General features: G+C 38.7%; 2 protein-coding genes across 2 annotated transcripts; both read right to left on the reverse strand.

Moving 5' to 3' along the window:
- Positions 1-1935: 1935 nt before the first annotated feature.
- On the reverse strand, positions 1936-3151 carry LOC139068984 (uncharacterized). The gene is made up of 3 exons (XM_070549883.1): positions 2974-3151; positions 2716-2802; positions 1936-2623 (listed from the first exon to the last, which is right to left on the reverse strand). The coding sequence occupies exons 1-3, from the start codon at positions 3077-3079 to the stop codon at positions 2445-2447; spliced, it is 372 nt and encodes a 123-aa protein (XP_070405984.1). The 5' UTR covers positions 3080-3151; the 3' UTR covers positions 1936-2444.
- Positions 3152-9334: 6183 nt separating this feature from the next.
- On the reverse strand, positions 9335-15435 carry LOC107385516 (rac GTPase-activating protein 1). The gene is made up of 17 exons (XM_015959443.3): positions 15277-15435; positions 14832-14932; positions 14476-14678; positions 14218-14372; positions 13695-13764; positions 13160-13213; positions 12954-13031; positions 12717-12834; positions 12496-12632; positions 12199-12363; positions 12034-12129; positions 11739-11937; positions 11526-11631; positions 11283-11415; positions 10703-10805; positions 10157-10265; positions 9335-9939 (listed from the first exon to the last, which is right to left on the reverse strand). The coding sequence occupies exons 2-17, from the start codon at positions 14914-14916 to the stop codon at positions 9864-9866; spliced, it is 1887 nt and encodes a 628-aa protein (XP_015814929.3). The 5' UTR covers positions 14917-14932; positions 15277-15435; the 3' UTR covers positions 9335-9863.
- Positions 15436-16842: the final 1407 nt, after the last annotated feature.

Consider the following 16842-nt stretch of genomic DNA (forward strand, 5'->3'; position numbering starts at 1 on the left):
CAACTGAAGATTTTGATCACTCTTCTGCTGTGACAAAACCACACGGCCCATAATGCATTGCAGCAGGGTTAATGGCATTAGATTTTGAACATTTATATAAAAAATTTCAGCCACAACAGGTGGTGGAAAAGGAAATACATTTTTCTAAAAGATACACAAATGAAAACAAAATTAAACATATGTATGCATACAGTTTTAAGGTGGACCAAAGTTTATTGTTTAAACCTCCTGTAAATGTGTTATAATATTTCACAAAATGTTTTGGTTTTTATCAAATTCAAGATTTAAACTGGTTTGTTATAGTTAGACAGGGAATTGATATTAAAAACCTTTATTTCTTGTTGTTAGAAAGTAATTATTTTTAAAAAGTTTGCCTTATAAATAGAGATTTCAGTAATCGGATCAAACCTGTCAGCCATACCAATTATGACGCTTACAGTTTGGTTTTGCTACAGCAGAAATGGCCAACCCTGATCCTAAAGGATATGATATAAAAACGTTATTACAATCCCAATGGAGGAACTGATGAAAGTGGCTAAGGGCTACAGGACTTCTGCCCTCATGACGTAGGCAACCAAGTTATTAAGTTACTTTATTTATGGAGGTCTTAAATGTGTCTCAAATTGGTATTTAAAGGGTTTGACTCACCGTAAGCATAGGAATGTGCAGATCTATGTGGTTGAAATGGTTATTAGTTGTTCAGGAGTCTAACAGCAGAGGGAGAGAAGCTGATTTATGGCCTGAGGTTTTTGTCTGTAAGGACCTGAACCTCCTCCCTGAGGTCCAACATTCAATGCTGGTCCAAGATGGGATGCTGGTGATTGGATTCTGGACCAGCGTTGCATGTTGGACCAGCATGCCTGCATCCAAAACACAACATGCAGTTTTTTTTCAGCATGGATGCCATGTTTTCTGATCCTGTCATTGAATTATGTAATGTAACGTCACGTAATGGCCTGGCTTTAAGACTCACAGGTCAGATACATAGCCTGGGTCACCTTGCCCTGGCTACTACTCCAATATGCAATAGAGTCCTTCACAGGAGACTTAAAGTCTGCTACCACTCCTTTAATCTATGCAGCTGTCTGCTTATCTGACTGCTTTTCCATCCAGCAAGAAGAGGACATTTCAGGACATTTCAAGATTTAAAAGAATCATTTAAATAAACTCGTTTTACTGCTATTCATCAAGGTTCATTATAACTGTGTTTAATTACTGAAATTAATTATTATTCTGTGGTTAATAATTATTTATGATAATCAGTAAGGTTTAACTATGATAAGAATCATGTGCACTTAGTCAGCTCACACAGGTCACAGTAACTAAGTTAAAGTTGCACTCACACGATCTTTTCCCACAACACCAGAACTTTCTATCTTCAGGGAGGCGTGTTTCTGAGGGTTTGTTAAATCTTCCTTCTACATGTCAAAACCTGATTCATTAGAAATGATAATATCTTCTTTTAAAACAGAACTCTCGTCATTTTGCGAGTGAGTTCTAGAGAAGGTTGGGACGGCCGCCCAACGCTCTTTAACCAAACAAGCGATTTCTGTCACGCTGGCAGAATTGCTCCAACACAACAAAACGACACCTGCAGAACAAGCCGATGCTACGAGATTCCTTAAGAATCTGCAGACGCAAACCAATTAAACCTGTGTGCCTGCGGCATTTCTAGGACCGGAGAAGTCGGTACCGTCGGTCTTCCCTACCGGACCCAGTACCCTGAGGCTGTTCAACATACTCCTCTGACCTCCGGATCCACGACGAGGGTCGCCTGACGGTGAGGTAGAACACAGATTGTGCTCTTTAAGAAGAACAACTTAGCTTATTGACAAAATCAAATTCTTTCTCCACCCAGAACACGTCCTCTCTTTAAGATGCAAGTTCTGATACATGCATTCACCCGCAAACAAAACACACTTCACCTTAGATTCATCCAAACACAGGGGTGTTTTTAATACCAAAGCTTTTATAAATTGTCTTTTATATTGTCATGTTTAATTTGTTTAGTAATACATTTCTTAACCTTTTTAAACTTGACTCTTTCTTGAAATAAACATGGAGTGGGTGTACACTGATCACTGAACAAGCAAAGATCTTTAGATCTTCTGAATTAACAAATAACTTTTGCTATTAAATTAAATCTTTAAAAATAAATATTATAATCTTTTGATTAACATAGACCAAGCAAGTTGGTGTATGAATTTATATCTATTATACATATATATATATATCCATATATGTATATATACATGTATGTTTCATTCGTTTGTTCGTTTGTTATTTGTTTGATCTTCTTAGGAATGAAAACATAAGCTGATAGCAACAGCCTTTAACTCCTAGATATGTAGTTCATTAACACTACAGTAAGTTAATCATTTACTCTTGCTTCTCTGAAGCTGTGTTCTGTTGTTTAGAACTCCTAATTCCTCAGTTTAGTCTAACTAAACCTGGATAGGAAAATCATCTTGCATGAACCCAGATCCAGAGAAACCTTGGTCATCACATGTAGGTAGTTGGCTGCAAAGGCGATCTCTTTCTGTTTTCAATGCTTGATATTTCTCCTCCAGCTGCTTGCTGTGGTAGAAGCAGGACTGGTTCAAGTTTGGTTGTTTTGAATGAGCTGTAACAAAACAAAAACTGTTAGATATGACTCATGTTGTCCACTGATTTGCAACTTCCATTTAATTTATTTTCTTTTTTTACACAACTTACAGTAGAGTCGTAGGGACACATTGAGTACAGCTTGTGTCACACACAACAATCCTAGGATTAAGATGCCTATTCTGAGAAGTCTTCTCTCTGTGAACACATGAAAAACACAAACACACTCAAATGAAACTATAAATCGCTGCTTTCAATCTTGTTTTTGTTTAATTTGAGTTTTTATAAAATAATCTGAGAATAAAATGTAATCATTGTAGTTTTATGTTTACAGTCAGATTCTCGACTTAGTGTTTTTGATGCTCTTACCTTTGTCAGGTCCAGATTTAGTTGATATGTTTGTTGGTGGGGTTGGTTTGGTTGCAGAGACTTTTTCCAGCCCTGGAATAGTCTCATAATCAGAGTCCTTCGTCATGATGGTTTCTGTGCTGTGAGAACGTCCAAACTGAACCCATACGCGGTATCACTGTTTAAAGCTTTGCATTGTAGAAAAGGAAGTGGTTTTTACTGACTCAGGAAATGTAACATTTTGAGAACTTGGTGAGTCATCCTGCAGGGGCAACTGGTATTTGATGTCATTTTTGCAATTTGAAGGTAAAAAGCTAAACTTTTGGTACAATAGGCTGAACATTACTGTCAGAGTAGAAAAGATGGGTAGGTGGACTGGATGAGCTGTAAAAGGTGTGTCCCTCCTCTTGCCTAGTGATTACTGGAGTTAAACACAGCTCCCCATAATCCTACAGAGGAATGAGCAATCCAGAAGATGAGTGATGAGAAAAAGGCATTTTCATTCCAATTGCAGCAGAGGAAACACATTCTGATGGTTGACTACCACTATTAAAGATCACGTCTCTTACAATGGGAAAATAAGTACATATTCAATACACATCTGACTCACCACAAGCTGTTTGAAGTAAGAAGAGATCAAACATTTTCAAAAGGTTGAGCTTTATCTGTCGATGTATCGAAGGGTTTTATCTAAAACTTGGCATAAAAAAAACGTTTCTGAGTTTCTAAAATATAATTTTCACATCCAAACAAAGCTGTGACGACAACTACTTCTCTACAAAACACGGTTGTTGTGTCGATGACACTTACGGATCTCTATTTTTAAGAGGATATTTTAAATGGTGTACTGTCCATCCAGCGTTCAGCTGTAGGTGTCTGCTGAGATGTGCAGCTTGTGCAAACATTTACTAAAGTTGGTATCAAGAATCCATGAATATGTGACTTTCACATATCACAAGTATCCAAGTTAGACTACACTCTGTGTGTGTGTGTGTGTGTGTGTGTGTGTGTGTGTGTGTGTGTGTGTGTGTGTGTGTGTGTGTGTGTGTGTGTGTGTGTGTGTGTGTGTGTGTGTGTGTGTGTGTGTGTGTGTGTGTGTGTGTGTTTTCTCCATACATTTATGCATAAACTCTGATCCGCCCAGTTTAATATTTTACCCTAAGAGGTGAAAATCCTGCAGGAAGAAGACGTTCATGTCTGTCACCTGAACAACACTGGTACCGCAATCAGAGCAGCACTTTTATCTCCTCGATTTAAAGCTTCGGTGGAACGAATGATGCAAATAGTGATAATTCGACACCACTTCCATATATCCTAACAACCATGAGGAAACACCAAAAGTGTGTTGGAAAAGGTGAAACCCCCTAGAGGAAAAAGGAGGAATCACAGGGAGAAAACGAACATTATATATATATATATATATATATATATATATATATATATATATATATATATATATATATATATATATATATTCTACACTAATATTATATGTACTTTTAGGAACCTGATATCTGTTTTCATTGCATTTGATGACTCTATATACACACACACATACACACACAGAGACATCATTTCCAATGCTGGTGGATACAGGAGTGTTTCACTACACATTTTCACTGGTGAGTTTCTAAAAACAGTTTCAAAAGACAACTGTGTGTGTGTGCGTACGTGATTGCTTGCATGCATGTGTGTATGTGACATACACAGCTTACAGTGTCATGTACCAATAGTGTGAACGGTGTGCAAACCTATTTTGAGCTAGGAGGATTCAGATGTCGTCTGCAGCTTTGTCTACCTCCAAACTTCTGTGGGATGACCGGAGATTAATCGTTCGAGAAGGAAATGAGCCAGATGTGACATGTTGTTTCTCATTAGTGGCATGCAGCTCACTTTTTTTTCCCACATCTTAAAACAAATATCCAACTTTGAATGTGTGCGTGACAGCTGGAGATGAGTGCTCAGCTAAGTGGAGGAAAATAAATCAAAGCACTTGCCATCTTTTTGTGATGATTTGTCTAATTCTTGTCTGCCGTGTCCGTAGAGGGAGGGGAAGGAGGAGAGATGTAGCAGAGAGATGAGGGTGAGGTGGTGTGTGTGTGAGTGGATAGAGAGATGGGAACAAAACTAGTCAGAGAGACAGAGGGAAAAGTGTCTTTAGACCAGCTGCACAGCAAATCTGTTTATTCTGCACAATTTGGCATCAAACACAACAGACTGCTGAGTGCTTGCTTCTGCTTGTGGTGCCCCATTAAAATGGAATTTATTGGTGCCTTAAGAGTAAGTCCAAATTACACATTTTCCCCTCCTCTCTGCTCCCTCACCCCCTCCTCGTTTGCACTTTTCTCTCTCTCTTTTTTTTTCTTCTTCTGTGGTGATGTCAGTGTGGTTTTCCCCTCCGTGGTTCTTGCAGCAGCTGTCAGATAAATTGTCAGAGCTGCTCATTACAGACCAGTACAGGCAGGCTTGCTAGGCATGCCCACCTACAAGTCACCCATCAGTGCCATCTCCTCTGTCGTCTGAGTGAGTGCTGCTCACACTCATGCATCAGTTTTAAAAAGAGCCTGTGCTGGCTTCTTGTGCATCTGTCAGGAGTATTCTTCTTTCGCTCATTTCATTTGCTGCTAAAATAATTAAACAACCTGTTACTTGTTTACTTCACAGCATGCAGACCGAACTTTTTAGCTGTTAAAGACAGCGTGAACTCTAGGCCCCATCTCGCTCCATAAATCTCCTCAGCCAATGATAAATTCATATTTAATGACCGCAGCCGTCGTCTGGGAAGGAGGAGCATTCTTTCGTTATTGCCTCTTTCCCCCTGCTGCTCGGTCGAGATAATTGATTTCTCTGTGGTAACAAGGTATCGACCATGCACTGTAGCCAGCTAAGACGGCAGTTCGATTCAAAGGAGGGGTGGAGAAGAAGAAGGGGTGAGAAAAAAAGGGAGAAAAGAGATGAAGCTGAGGGAAGAAGAGCACTGAAAGCTAACAAGCTGCACAATTATCTGCAGTTAGGAAAACTTGCAGGTTTTAGGTGACTATAGATCAGATAGTGACTGTTTTTTTTTCAAGATTTTAGAGATGGAGAATATTTAATCTGTAGTTTGTTTAACATCATAGTTGGATTTGATTTTTAACCCTTTCCTGCAGATTCAAGCGATGCCTTGTGTGGGTGTTAATGTTATTACACCAAGTGTACTCTAGTGTAAATGGAGTGACTGTACTGCAACAACCTTGTCATACAATCCTTGATTTATTTGCCCACTTCATATTTTAGAGTTAACTGTGTGTTGGTGAAAGTGGTGAAAAGGCATTGGGAGAATAACAGTTTTAATGCTGACGGAGGAATCACCGTTTATGCATGGAAGGGTTCAATTGTAGCCAGAAGGAAAGTTAGAGAACAATTGAAGAACATTTTAAAGGCCAAAATACAACAAATATATTAAAAATGTACACTTGGATTAAACCTGTTTAAATCTTCTTGCTGGTTTTGAATATTTTAGCTTTAGTACCAGCTTAACTGAAACCTACAGTGGGACAAGAGATTTCTTGCTTTTTTTTACAGTATATTGCTCTTGGATGAAAATGCTTGATAAAAACTAAATGAGTCAGATAATCTCAGCAAAGGTCAGCCCTGTTTTATATCATTTTAAAGCCATACTACGTAAAACTCTCATGTTTTTAAATATATTTCTTGAGCCAGCATGAGCTAAAATGACCTTTTACAGGGTTGATGAAAAGTCACTCAGACCCCACCGACCCCTGTGGCCAGAATACCGCACTTGCAACTTCAGAATTGGCGGGTCACCACCTGTTAAGTCCATCTTTAGTCTTAGCAATGTGGAACTGACATGCCAGTGCTGGCGTCTGCTTCCAGCACGTTTCCTGCACGCTTTAGACCATGAACACAGCTGATTTGTATGATTTAGTGATGAACCACTGTAAACACTGATGAAGGTCGTGAAGACGTTTCAGGAGTTAAAAAGACGAACGCACAGCGAGGAGATAAATTTTGCTTTGGCTTTACTTAACGGACACTAGGTGGTGCTAAAAACAAGTCAAAACTGTCAAGTGTGCCTTTAATTGAAAAACTAAGAAAATGTGATGTTATTCTTCTTTTGTCTTCTCTCTCTATCTAAGGTTGGGTCATGTAGCTGACAGGTACAGGACATTCGTGTCTCCCTGCAGCAGTTTGGGGTCTCCTCCAAATGGACCAGAAAACCTTCGAAGGAAAGAAACCAGGAGGCATCATAGTTGGATACCCGAACCTCAGTCGATTCCTTCCGGTGAGGAGATGTGGCTTTTTTTCTAAGGATGATGGAGCTCCTCAGCTCAGCTCTGACGCAGAGCCTCGTCTCCCTACAGAAGAAGCTCAATCAGCTGCTTGCATTATGGGTCTTCTAGATGGACCTGCATGATCAGAGCAGCACCCTGAGTGCTGCAGACTCTTCTTGCTTTGGTAAATTACGCCTTTAGGATCTGTTAACAAGGATCATTTTTATCATTTCTGCTCCCTAATAGCTGCTGTTCCAAATGCAAATGATGTCACGAGTCAGTAAATCTTTTCTAGTGAGGTGGTTTTTAAGCAACAAAGCAACTTGTGTAATCATTCTTCACTAAAGTCTTTCTGTGTGCTGTTGACATGGATTATTCTCATAATTAGATGTACGACTTGACTTGCAGCTATTGAGCTGACATCTCTGAGGTGTTCGCCTTGACCTGGAGGAGGCATTCCTGCAGACACCTACATCAACAGCTCCACATATGGAGTGCAGCTTCAATCAGTCAATAACAGCAACAGCCCAACTTTATGACTGGAGTAATCATTGATCTCATTCGGCATCCAGAAAACTTCCCTTTGGCTTCACTGCCTGCAGTTTGTGTATAAATAGAGGAATTAAGCAGTGCTGCTGTTGTTACACGTTCACCAGCTTACATTGTAATTTATTTAAGAGCTCTTAATTGGACTAGTTACTCATTTGGCCCCTCGCCGGTCCCACGGCAGAGTGGAGCACCATCACTGCACGCGGGGGCATGCTGGAATATGGAGCTACAGAGACACACTGTACACAGCCAGCTGTTTGATGTCTGCAGCATGCAAGCGTACGCTGCTTCATGCAGCATAAATAAACACAATCCCCTGGTGAGAGGACAGATCGACACACAGGAGACCTTATTTCAGGCTAATGAACTATTAATGCTGATCTAAAATTCACTTTTTTTGCAGGCTCTTCTCTGCAGTTATTCCTGGCTGGGCGTGTTTGAGGCAGGAGTAAAAGCTAAAGCAAACTAATTTGGAAGAAACTGCACAACCCTCTCTGCACGCACACACACACTTCCCCCAAACAGCTGGACTTGGCTCTCAGAAGACCAAATGTGTTGCTAAAGCTCCGTGTTAAATGAAGTCATATAAAATGTATGTCAGTGAGTTTAGCTGGGCTCAGCTCGCACTACAATAAGTGCTAATGGAATAACTGTAAGTTGTATAAATGATCCTTGCTTTAATTCATAATAATGTTGGGCCCCATCGCCAGTCTACTCAGCCCAAGACATTATAGAAATGTCTGTGATGACTGTTGGAACAATGAGCCGAATTAAATGATCATTTTAAGGCCATGTGAGCTATGGAAGAAGCAACATATTTTTTTCTTTGTTTCTTACAAAGAAAATCAGAAATACTAATGACCTGCTTTTAATTAAAACCAGCAGGAATGAAGAATTAAACCTATAGTGCATAGAACAGAACTAATAGTGTAAAACATCCATGTCAGAGGCTTTCAGTAAAAACAAAACTACATTTATGTGCACATCTCACACACACACATCATCAAATGAAAAGACAAAGCCCATATTTAAATGTTTATTCAGCTCACCAGGAATTTTTTTAATGTCATTTAAACAAAGTCGAACATATCAGCCTCAAGGTTTTCTGTGAAAGTATAGAAGGTTGAGTTAATCACAATAGTGGTATAAAAAAAGCATAAGATCTTTAGAAAACAATGCCACAACAGAAAGGTTAGTTCTAACACCGCTGTCAGTAGTGTATTACCTGTTAGAAACACATTCAAATATTCAAAATTAGTATAAAATGCCCTAGATATGCTAAATGAGATGAGATCAGAACTGATTTTCCCTGCAGATTAATGTTTTGGCTCTTTTATTAGTATTACATAAATAGACTTTTCTTCAGTATTCACGTTAAATGGAAGCAGATCCAGGTTTTCGTTGAGCTCAAACAATAAAGAGTCCCATCAGATCTCTAACAGTCTGGTTAGAAGAGCCGTTTGTGTTAAAGTCAGGAACTTGGAAGGCTCGGGTTGCACGTCAAATCTGGTACAACATCACCCTCTAGTGGTGCATGTGAAGATTACATTATTGAAGGAGTGCAAAATGCAGCATTTTCCCAAATCATTCTCATGGGATCAGAACATGATGACAGGATAAAGGTTGTTGTGACATCAGAGCATGTCAATATTAAAAATATAGTAAAGATGTTATAAAATTATAAAGCAACCAAAGACTGGCCAATAATAAATACATTTTAATGTTTTAAAGTTCTTTGAGCGAGGTGGAGTTGTAACTCGTAAAAGATCACATTCAGTAAATCCAGTAAATTGACATTTTCAGAGACGTTGATATTCTCGGTTTGTTTTTCATGGTTGCGTTGTTATTAAAAGCTTTACGTCTTTTGTAATACACAGTAGTAACAGAGGTGGTCAGTAATAAAGTGGTGATCAAACAAGAAAAAACTTCTAGTATTTGTGAGTGAAAAAAATTAAACACAAAGGAAACATTTAAATGAAAGATTATATGAAAATGTTTCCATTTTATAATTGCACATTACTTTTCCCACATGGTTATAGAAAGATATATTTGGTTATGGCTGTAACATCCAGGAGAATCTTTCTGCCTTTACTTCAGCTGTGGAGAAGGAGAGAAGCTTCCCTGCTGATAAGAGGCAGATGTTGCTTTGCTCTTGCTTCCAAATCTAAGGGTGAGAAAGTCGAAGGTTGGAGAAAGAAAACAAAAACTCAGGATTAAGGATTCAACCAGGAAGCAACAATTTCAATCATCCTTTCTGTAACAAATCTCAATTATGAGTACATTTGATTAGAAATCTAAACGGTGTTACTAATAATGATTAATAAACCCAAGATGAAGCCTTTAAATAAAAAAAGGATAAATTTATATATTTAGGGTCCTACATGGTGGTGCTGGACAGAGTCTGCTTCACCCGCTGAGACAAAGAGCTGGAGGAAGGTGTTTTGGACATCATCTGTTGCTCTGGAGTCGTCACTGGTCCCAGTAAGCTCCCTACAGAATGAACACCAGCAAAGAAGAATGTGCTAAGTGGAAAAAAAATGTGCGTGATCAATTAAACACACAACTTCTCTTGGTCTAAAACGGTGTTACTGCCTGCGTAGTGATGCTGTAGGTGTGAATGTGTGGCATGTTTAGCATTCTAACACGAAGATGTTCAACATGTAAACAATTACATTTGGTTTAAATGTAACCTTTGCACATTTTTGAAAATTAAAGATGTTCAAGTAAACCACAGAACATCTAATGGCCAAATCGTCCAAGATGAGGGCCAAAATCTTCAAGTTCAGTCACAAAAATGTAATTTATTTCTATTAAGAAAGTGAAAAAACTACAAAAAGGCAACTCAGCTGAGTGATTCGGGAGTAACTAAAGTCTAGAGTCTAATAAAACTTTCAGATCTCATGTTACTTAGGTTTACAGTGAGTTACCTTTGTTGTCTGGAGAGTGAAAATCTGCTTCCATCTTGATGTTGTCTGGATGAGCAAACCGGCTCCAGTAGCTCTGTGGAATACTGAGCAAGAGCTCCACCACCTATGAAAGCAGGTTAGCATTCAAAAACAAACAAAGCCAACACACCTAAGACTGTCATCAAACGTGCATGAAGTAAGAACGACATCTAGTGGTCAAATGTAGGTACTGCAGTCCATGTGTCAAAAAACACAAGAGTGTATTCTGTTCTCAGTCGGTGTTGAAATACGAATACCAGTGCAGCTTTGCCAACCTTGTGGGCTCAAATATGATTGGCTCTGGAGCCAGGACGTATGGAGGTGGGATAGACTAAAAACTAAGACACCATCCCTCTTTGGCCTTTTTAAAAGGAGAAAAACTGTCAACCCCCCAATCAGCTGAGAAGGAAATCTGTTTCACTGTAACCTTCCCGCCAACATGACTGAGACATGAGACTGTTCTGAAATTATTTTGCTGTAAAATTCTTACATGTTACACCTCTAAGGGTTGTAAGGTAGGCAATTAGGTTCAGTAACTGTTGCTCATTTTCATTCCCGTTACCCTTGGTTGCCTGCTGGTGTCATTCAGTATCGTCATGGGGTCTGGATCGGGGACAGCATGGCCCACCAGGGTGGGGCCAAACACCCTGGCCAGATTCTTTATGTCCATCTTGGTATGCACACTCTGAGACACCCTGAGAAAAGAAATGAAAAGCACTGAAAACTTCTAGTGCTGTTAATTCTGACTGACTCAAAATCCTCAAACATCTGAACCTGTTCCCGTTCACAAAGTCAAACTTCTTACTTTTGCAGGTGGATCATCAGGCAGGCCAGAGTGTCTCTGTTGGGCTGAGGCAGCTCGCTGACGACATGATACAACATGGCAAGACAGTTGCCATCATCCTGGATCTCTACACAGACAAACATAAATTCAAAAGCTGTTCACCTTAGATGTAATTCTGTCATGTGAGCATGAGACCAGACCACAAAAAGACAAAAATTCCCACAAAAAACTCACCCACTGCCTCCATGAAGGCTTTGTTGAGCTGGAATGTGAGCAGCGGCTCTGGCAGATTTCTGAGGAAGTCCTTGAGGACGCCTGCGATGACATTAATGTCCTCCACTTTGTTAAGTGAAGGCAGAGTCTTTCCTCGAATGAGCTTCTCCTTCAGCTCTTTAACCACGCGCTCATGACCGGAGACTCTGTACAGGCCAACCTGCAGCAGGGTAAAGGTCGAAAATCAAGCAGCTGTCACACCTTCAATCATATGATACTCCAAGATTGGTGTTAGCATCTTTAAATCCTGTCTCACCTCATGAAGACCTCTTTGTTCGATCTCTTTGATGCAGTAGATGACCAAAGCTGGGATCATTGGAGGCGTAACTGGAGCAAAATCAGCCAGGGTGGCCTAGACAAGTCAAATCTTTTAGCACATCTTATGGTTTGCTGAAAATAAATAACGACTGGACAGATGTACCTCTGTGCTCCTGTTGGGAGTACTGAGAGCTGTGGGATTACAGGGCAGGGGACAGTTCTCACGACACTCTGGGTGAGACACGATCCTGCAGTCCTGGCAGCGAAGATAAACTTTTCCAAACTTTGTTCTTTTTCCACACGGCCCACAGAACTCAGACCTGATCACCTTAGTGATGCAGAGATAGAGTTAAGCAAAGTTAAAAAGATGGTTGTGCTTCATAAATAAGAAATATGGTTTCAGGTGTGCATTTGAAACATTTTTGATCTAAAGGAACTTTTTTTTTATTTATTTTTTTACAGTTTTGGGGGCGAAGTGGTGCTTCTTTCCTCCTTTTGTCCTTAGAGTTTGGAGTTTGGTCGGAACGTCTGAGACTTGTGTGCCGGGAGCCTCACTAACACTTTCTGACTGATCAGTAGTGGTTGTGTCTCCCATCACTGGAGATACAAACAGTTCATGGTTAAAATACGAAAGAAAAATCTAGTTATCCCAACATCTGAGTCCATAAAAAATTTTCTCACCACTCCTCTTTCTGCTGCGCATCCTGTAAGGCACAGTTTCAATAGTGGCAACGGCCTCGACAGTGCCACCGTTTGTAGGCACAGTGATGGTTGTTTTAGCCACAATCGACTCGTTCATCTTAATCATACAGAAAACAAGTTTATACTTCATGCTCACAATAACTGGACTTGTTTAAACCATTAAATGTTGTGTTTTCTATGTTAATGGACACGATCAGCTGCAGAGGGCAGCATTACCCTATCTGATGCTTGTCCAGTGGAGCAGTGCTTCTTTACTGCCACTGAAGGAACATCTGAGATCTTTCTTGAAGAGCGCTAATTATATATTTATAAAAAAAAAAAAAAAAAAAAAGACTAATTAGTTCCAGTGGATCAAACCAGCAAAAAACCCTTTGGAGATAAAATGTTTAAACTATGAGATTATAAGTACAGAGATGACTAACTCGTTTCTGCCGTTTGCGCAGTCTCACATTCTTCATCACTGAGGAATCCCAGTCCTAGAGGAAAGGTGGTGAGACAGAACATTGACCAAAACAAGACACTTATTTATTTGTATATGTTACAGTAGTAGGTAGTGACTACAAGTGAAACAGGAAAAATTAGAATATGGTGTAAAAATTCTTTTTTTTTTTCAGTAGTCCAGCTTCGACTGCGAGACCATCTAAAGGCTCAGGAAACCGTTGCAGATGTTTGGATTCATGAGCTGATTAGACTGTGAGCCTTTGAGTCTAGAATATTGAACCTTTTCACAATATTCTAATTGTCTGACATTTTGAATTTGGGGTTTCAAGCTGTAAGCCATAATCATCACAATTATAACAAATAAAGATTTGAAATATCTGGCTTTGCATGTAATGAGGCTATCTCACATATTAAGTTTCACCCTTTAAGTTGAATTACTGACATAAAATAACTTTTGCACCATATTCTAGTTTTTAGAGTTTCACTTGTAACTGAATCAATATGAAGTATATTTACCAAAGAGTCATCTGTTTGGTCATAGCTGATATCTGACAGCAAAGATGCAGATTCATCAATTCTAGTTAATCTGTAAAGACAATAAAACAATAAAATAAAAAAATGATCTCATTGTCTCTGCTTAATTACAAAAATATCATGCTTTAAAAAATTATTTGCATTTCTCATTATGACTGATTTATAACATTCCCTTCTGGTGGAGTTTGTTTTGCTAGTATTAGGTCACAGATGGGACTGCCACAATGTAAAAAAAAAAAAAAAAACGCTTAAGACTTATTCTAGCCATAATAAAACATTAGAATTATCAAATGTAACTCCAACCAGTATGTAATGATTGGATTATTTGTTTCAGACCTAAAACATTGCCTTACTTACTCTAATTTAATTGAAATTGCCTTTTTATTATGTACTGTGTGCCAAAAAATTAATACCAAATAAAGATTAGAGTCTGCCCTGCTAGTACTCTTAAATCCTAGCCAGAGGGAATAAGAAAAAGAGATCCAAAAAGTTATGTGAAGGTCACCTTCGGCTGGACCTGCGGCTGGATCTTGCTGCTTGTGCTACCTGGGAATGGGTGTTGAGAAAGGCCAGGGCTGACCGTTGTTCCTCACTTAAAAGGAGACTGTTGCCATTATTCTCTGAGATCAGCATGTCCCGGATCAGCTGCAGCTGCCGCTCCTTTCATGCAGAAATGGCAGCAGAATGACAAATGGGTTATTTTGTGGTGACAGGAATTTGACATTACACGCAAAACAAAGTTTTAAGTTATAGTGGCACAAACAAATTTTTCGTAGACCGCCTCTGCCTTCTGCCGCCGTTGAATCTCTACGTCCACCTGGTTTCGAGCATGTTTGAGTTTGACCTCTAGGGATCCCTTTTCTGTTTCTGCTTTTGCCAGCATTTCTTTACAGGAAACCAGCTCTTCACCAGCCATCAGCCATTTCTTACGACATTCCTCAAAATTCACAGCTACCTGGAGGAACTCTACAAAACCAGAGAACAGAGGAGATTGTTGTTCTGCTTTGCACAGGTTACTTCAGTGAGGGTTGTGTCTATTAGATAACATAGCTTTTATTGTTTATTTATTTAGCAGATAAATAAATAAACAACAATAAACAAAGGCAGGAAATAACTTACGTGGCTCGATGCTGTCTTTCAGACCGTCCATTTGAGCTTTGAGACTCATAAACTGGTTGTACAGGTTCCCCACAGACAGCTCCATTGTGTCTAACTGCAGCCTTTACCCCAAAGCAATCACACAAATTAGGGCAGAGAATTATGAAACCTTAATTAACGTTTCATCCAATAATGTTGATGACAAACAACTAGCACTGATGATCTAAGACGCAGCGTTTCAAATACAACAAAAAATTTTAATAAAAACAATCGTGTACGGGTAGTAAAGGCAGAGTCAGAAAATACCAGATTAAACCTTATTTAATCGTGTATGCTCCTCAGTACGATGCTAGTTTAGGTAGGCAAACATCAAAACACGATTAGCATTACAAGCTATGAAAGTACCAGCATTATGCTAGCTGGGGTTGAAAATCGTAATATTTATAAAATAAACTTCAAAGACTACCTGTGCAATCCACTGTAGTCAGGTGGGCATGTACTGTACCAGCGTCCAACGTAATTAAGTAGGTATCTTCTAGTTTGTGAGCACAGCGGGGACACAGCCACACCAGCTAAAGTTTTCACATTCCTTTACTAAGTTCAAAATCAGCGCCGGTTTTTGTTTTTTCCTCGTACGAAAAAAGGGAAAATGGGGCTCGCTGCCGCCCCCTTTGGTTCAGACGCGTAACTGCAGTGGATGTTCTTAGATGCGTACAGATTTTTAATGAATGAAGTGCAGCATTTTTATTCACAGCTACAGAATATGTTGAAAATTATCCACAACACTGATAATGACCTCATTGAGAAAATGAAAATACACCACAAATGTTCCTTTTTTGTATTCATTTGACAAGAAAACAATCATATGCGTAACTTTTAATCCCTGTACAAATAAGAATGGAAATAGAACAGAAAATTAATTTATTGTCCCAGGGAAATTTTGGTGTAACAGCAGCAAAGCAGATTCGCAGTATCAAGATTAAAAAAGGAACAAAGAAGAATGAAAAATGAAAGTGAACAAAAAAGGGCTTACAGTAAAAAATAATAAAATGTTTCATTGAATATATCACATTTAAAGTAAATACTGGGTGAAAGACTGTCGCAGAATATTTACAGGGATTTACTTAGGTAGGAGTGAGAACATGAATGAAAAAAACATGTATATGAGATATGAATGAGTGCAAGTAAATAACGACAGAAACTGTGAAAAGAAAATTAACAATTGAGAGCTAAAACATTGTGTTACACAGGAGCTTCCTTATACATCTCTATCTCTTCCTGCAAGAGACTTACAACATGGTTTACATCAATAATTCTATATAAAATAAAAGTAGCGTGCGTGTGTGTGTGTGTGTGTGTGTGTGTGTGTGTGTGTGTGTGTGTGTGTGTGTGTGTGCAGGGACGAAATTTTGATTTCAGAAGTGGGGGGGACACACCAGGCTTGTGCGGATTTGGGGTGGGGGTGTTATGTAAAGACCCTTTGACACGTCACATGCCCATCTCAATAATTTTTCCATCCTCAATATATATATATATATATATATATATATATATATATATATATATATATATATATATATATATATATATATATATCAAAGTTAAAAAATGTACAACTCTATTATCATTAATATTTATTATCATTATTGAAGTGCAGTTTTGGCTGTTGACAATGGATAGGCCATTGTATTTATTGTTTTGGGTCTTTTTTTATTGTTTTTGGTGCAACATTTTCTAACAGGGAGTGAGATTCTTTTTTTTATTTAATTTTTGTTTGTTATTTTTATTCATTTAGAAGTTCTGGTTCTGGACATTTCAATGTTAAATGAAGGTTTATTTGTTGCATTTTAAAGGGTGTACTTGCATTATTATGACATATTAACATTATATTAGTGGTTATTTTGGTCTAGATAATGTTGACAATGATATTGTTTATCATCAACAATTTTTTTGGACAAAATATCATCCAGCAAAATTTGTTACTTTCCCAGGCCTAGTCAAAAGTATAAAAAGTATTTATACATAAACGGTC

This window comes from Nothobranchius furzeri, chromosome 3 (assembly GCF_043380555.1).
Source record: "Nothobranchius furzeri strain GRZ-AD chromosome 3, NfurGRZ-RIMD1, whole genome shotgun sequence".
In the NCBI taxonomy this organism is placed as follows: Eukaryota; Metazoa; Chordata; class Actinopteri; order Cyprinodontiformes; family Nothobranchiidae; genus Nothobranchius; species Nothobranchius furzeri.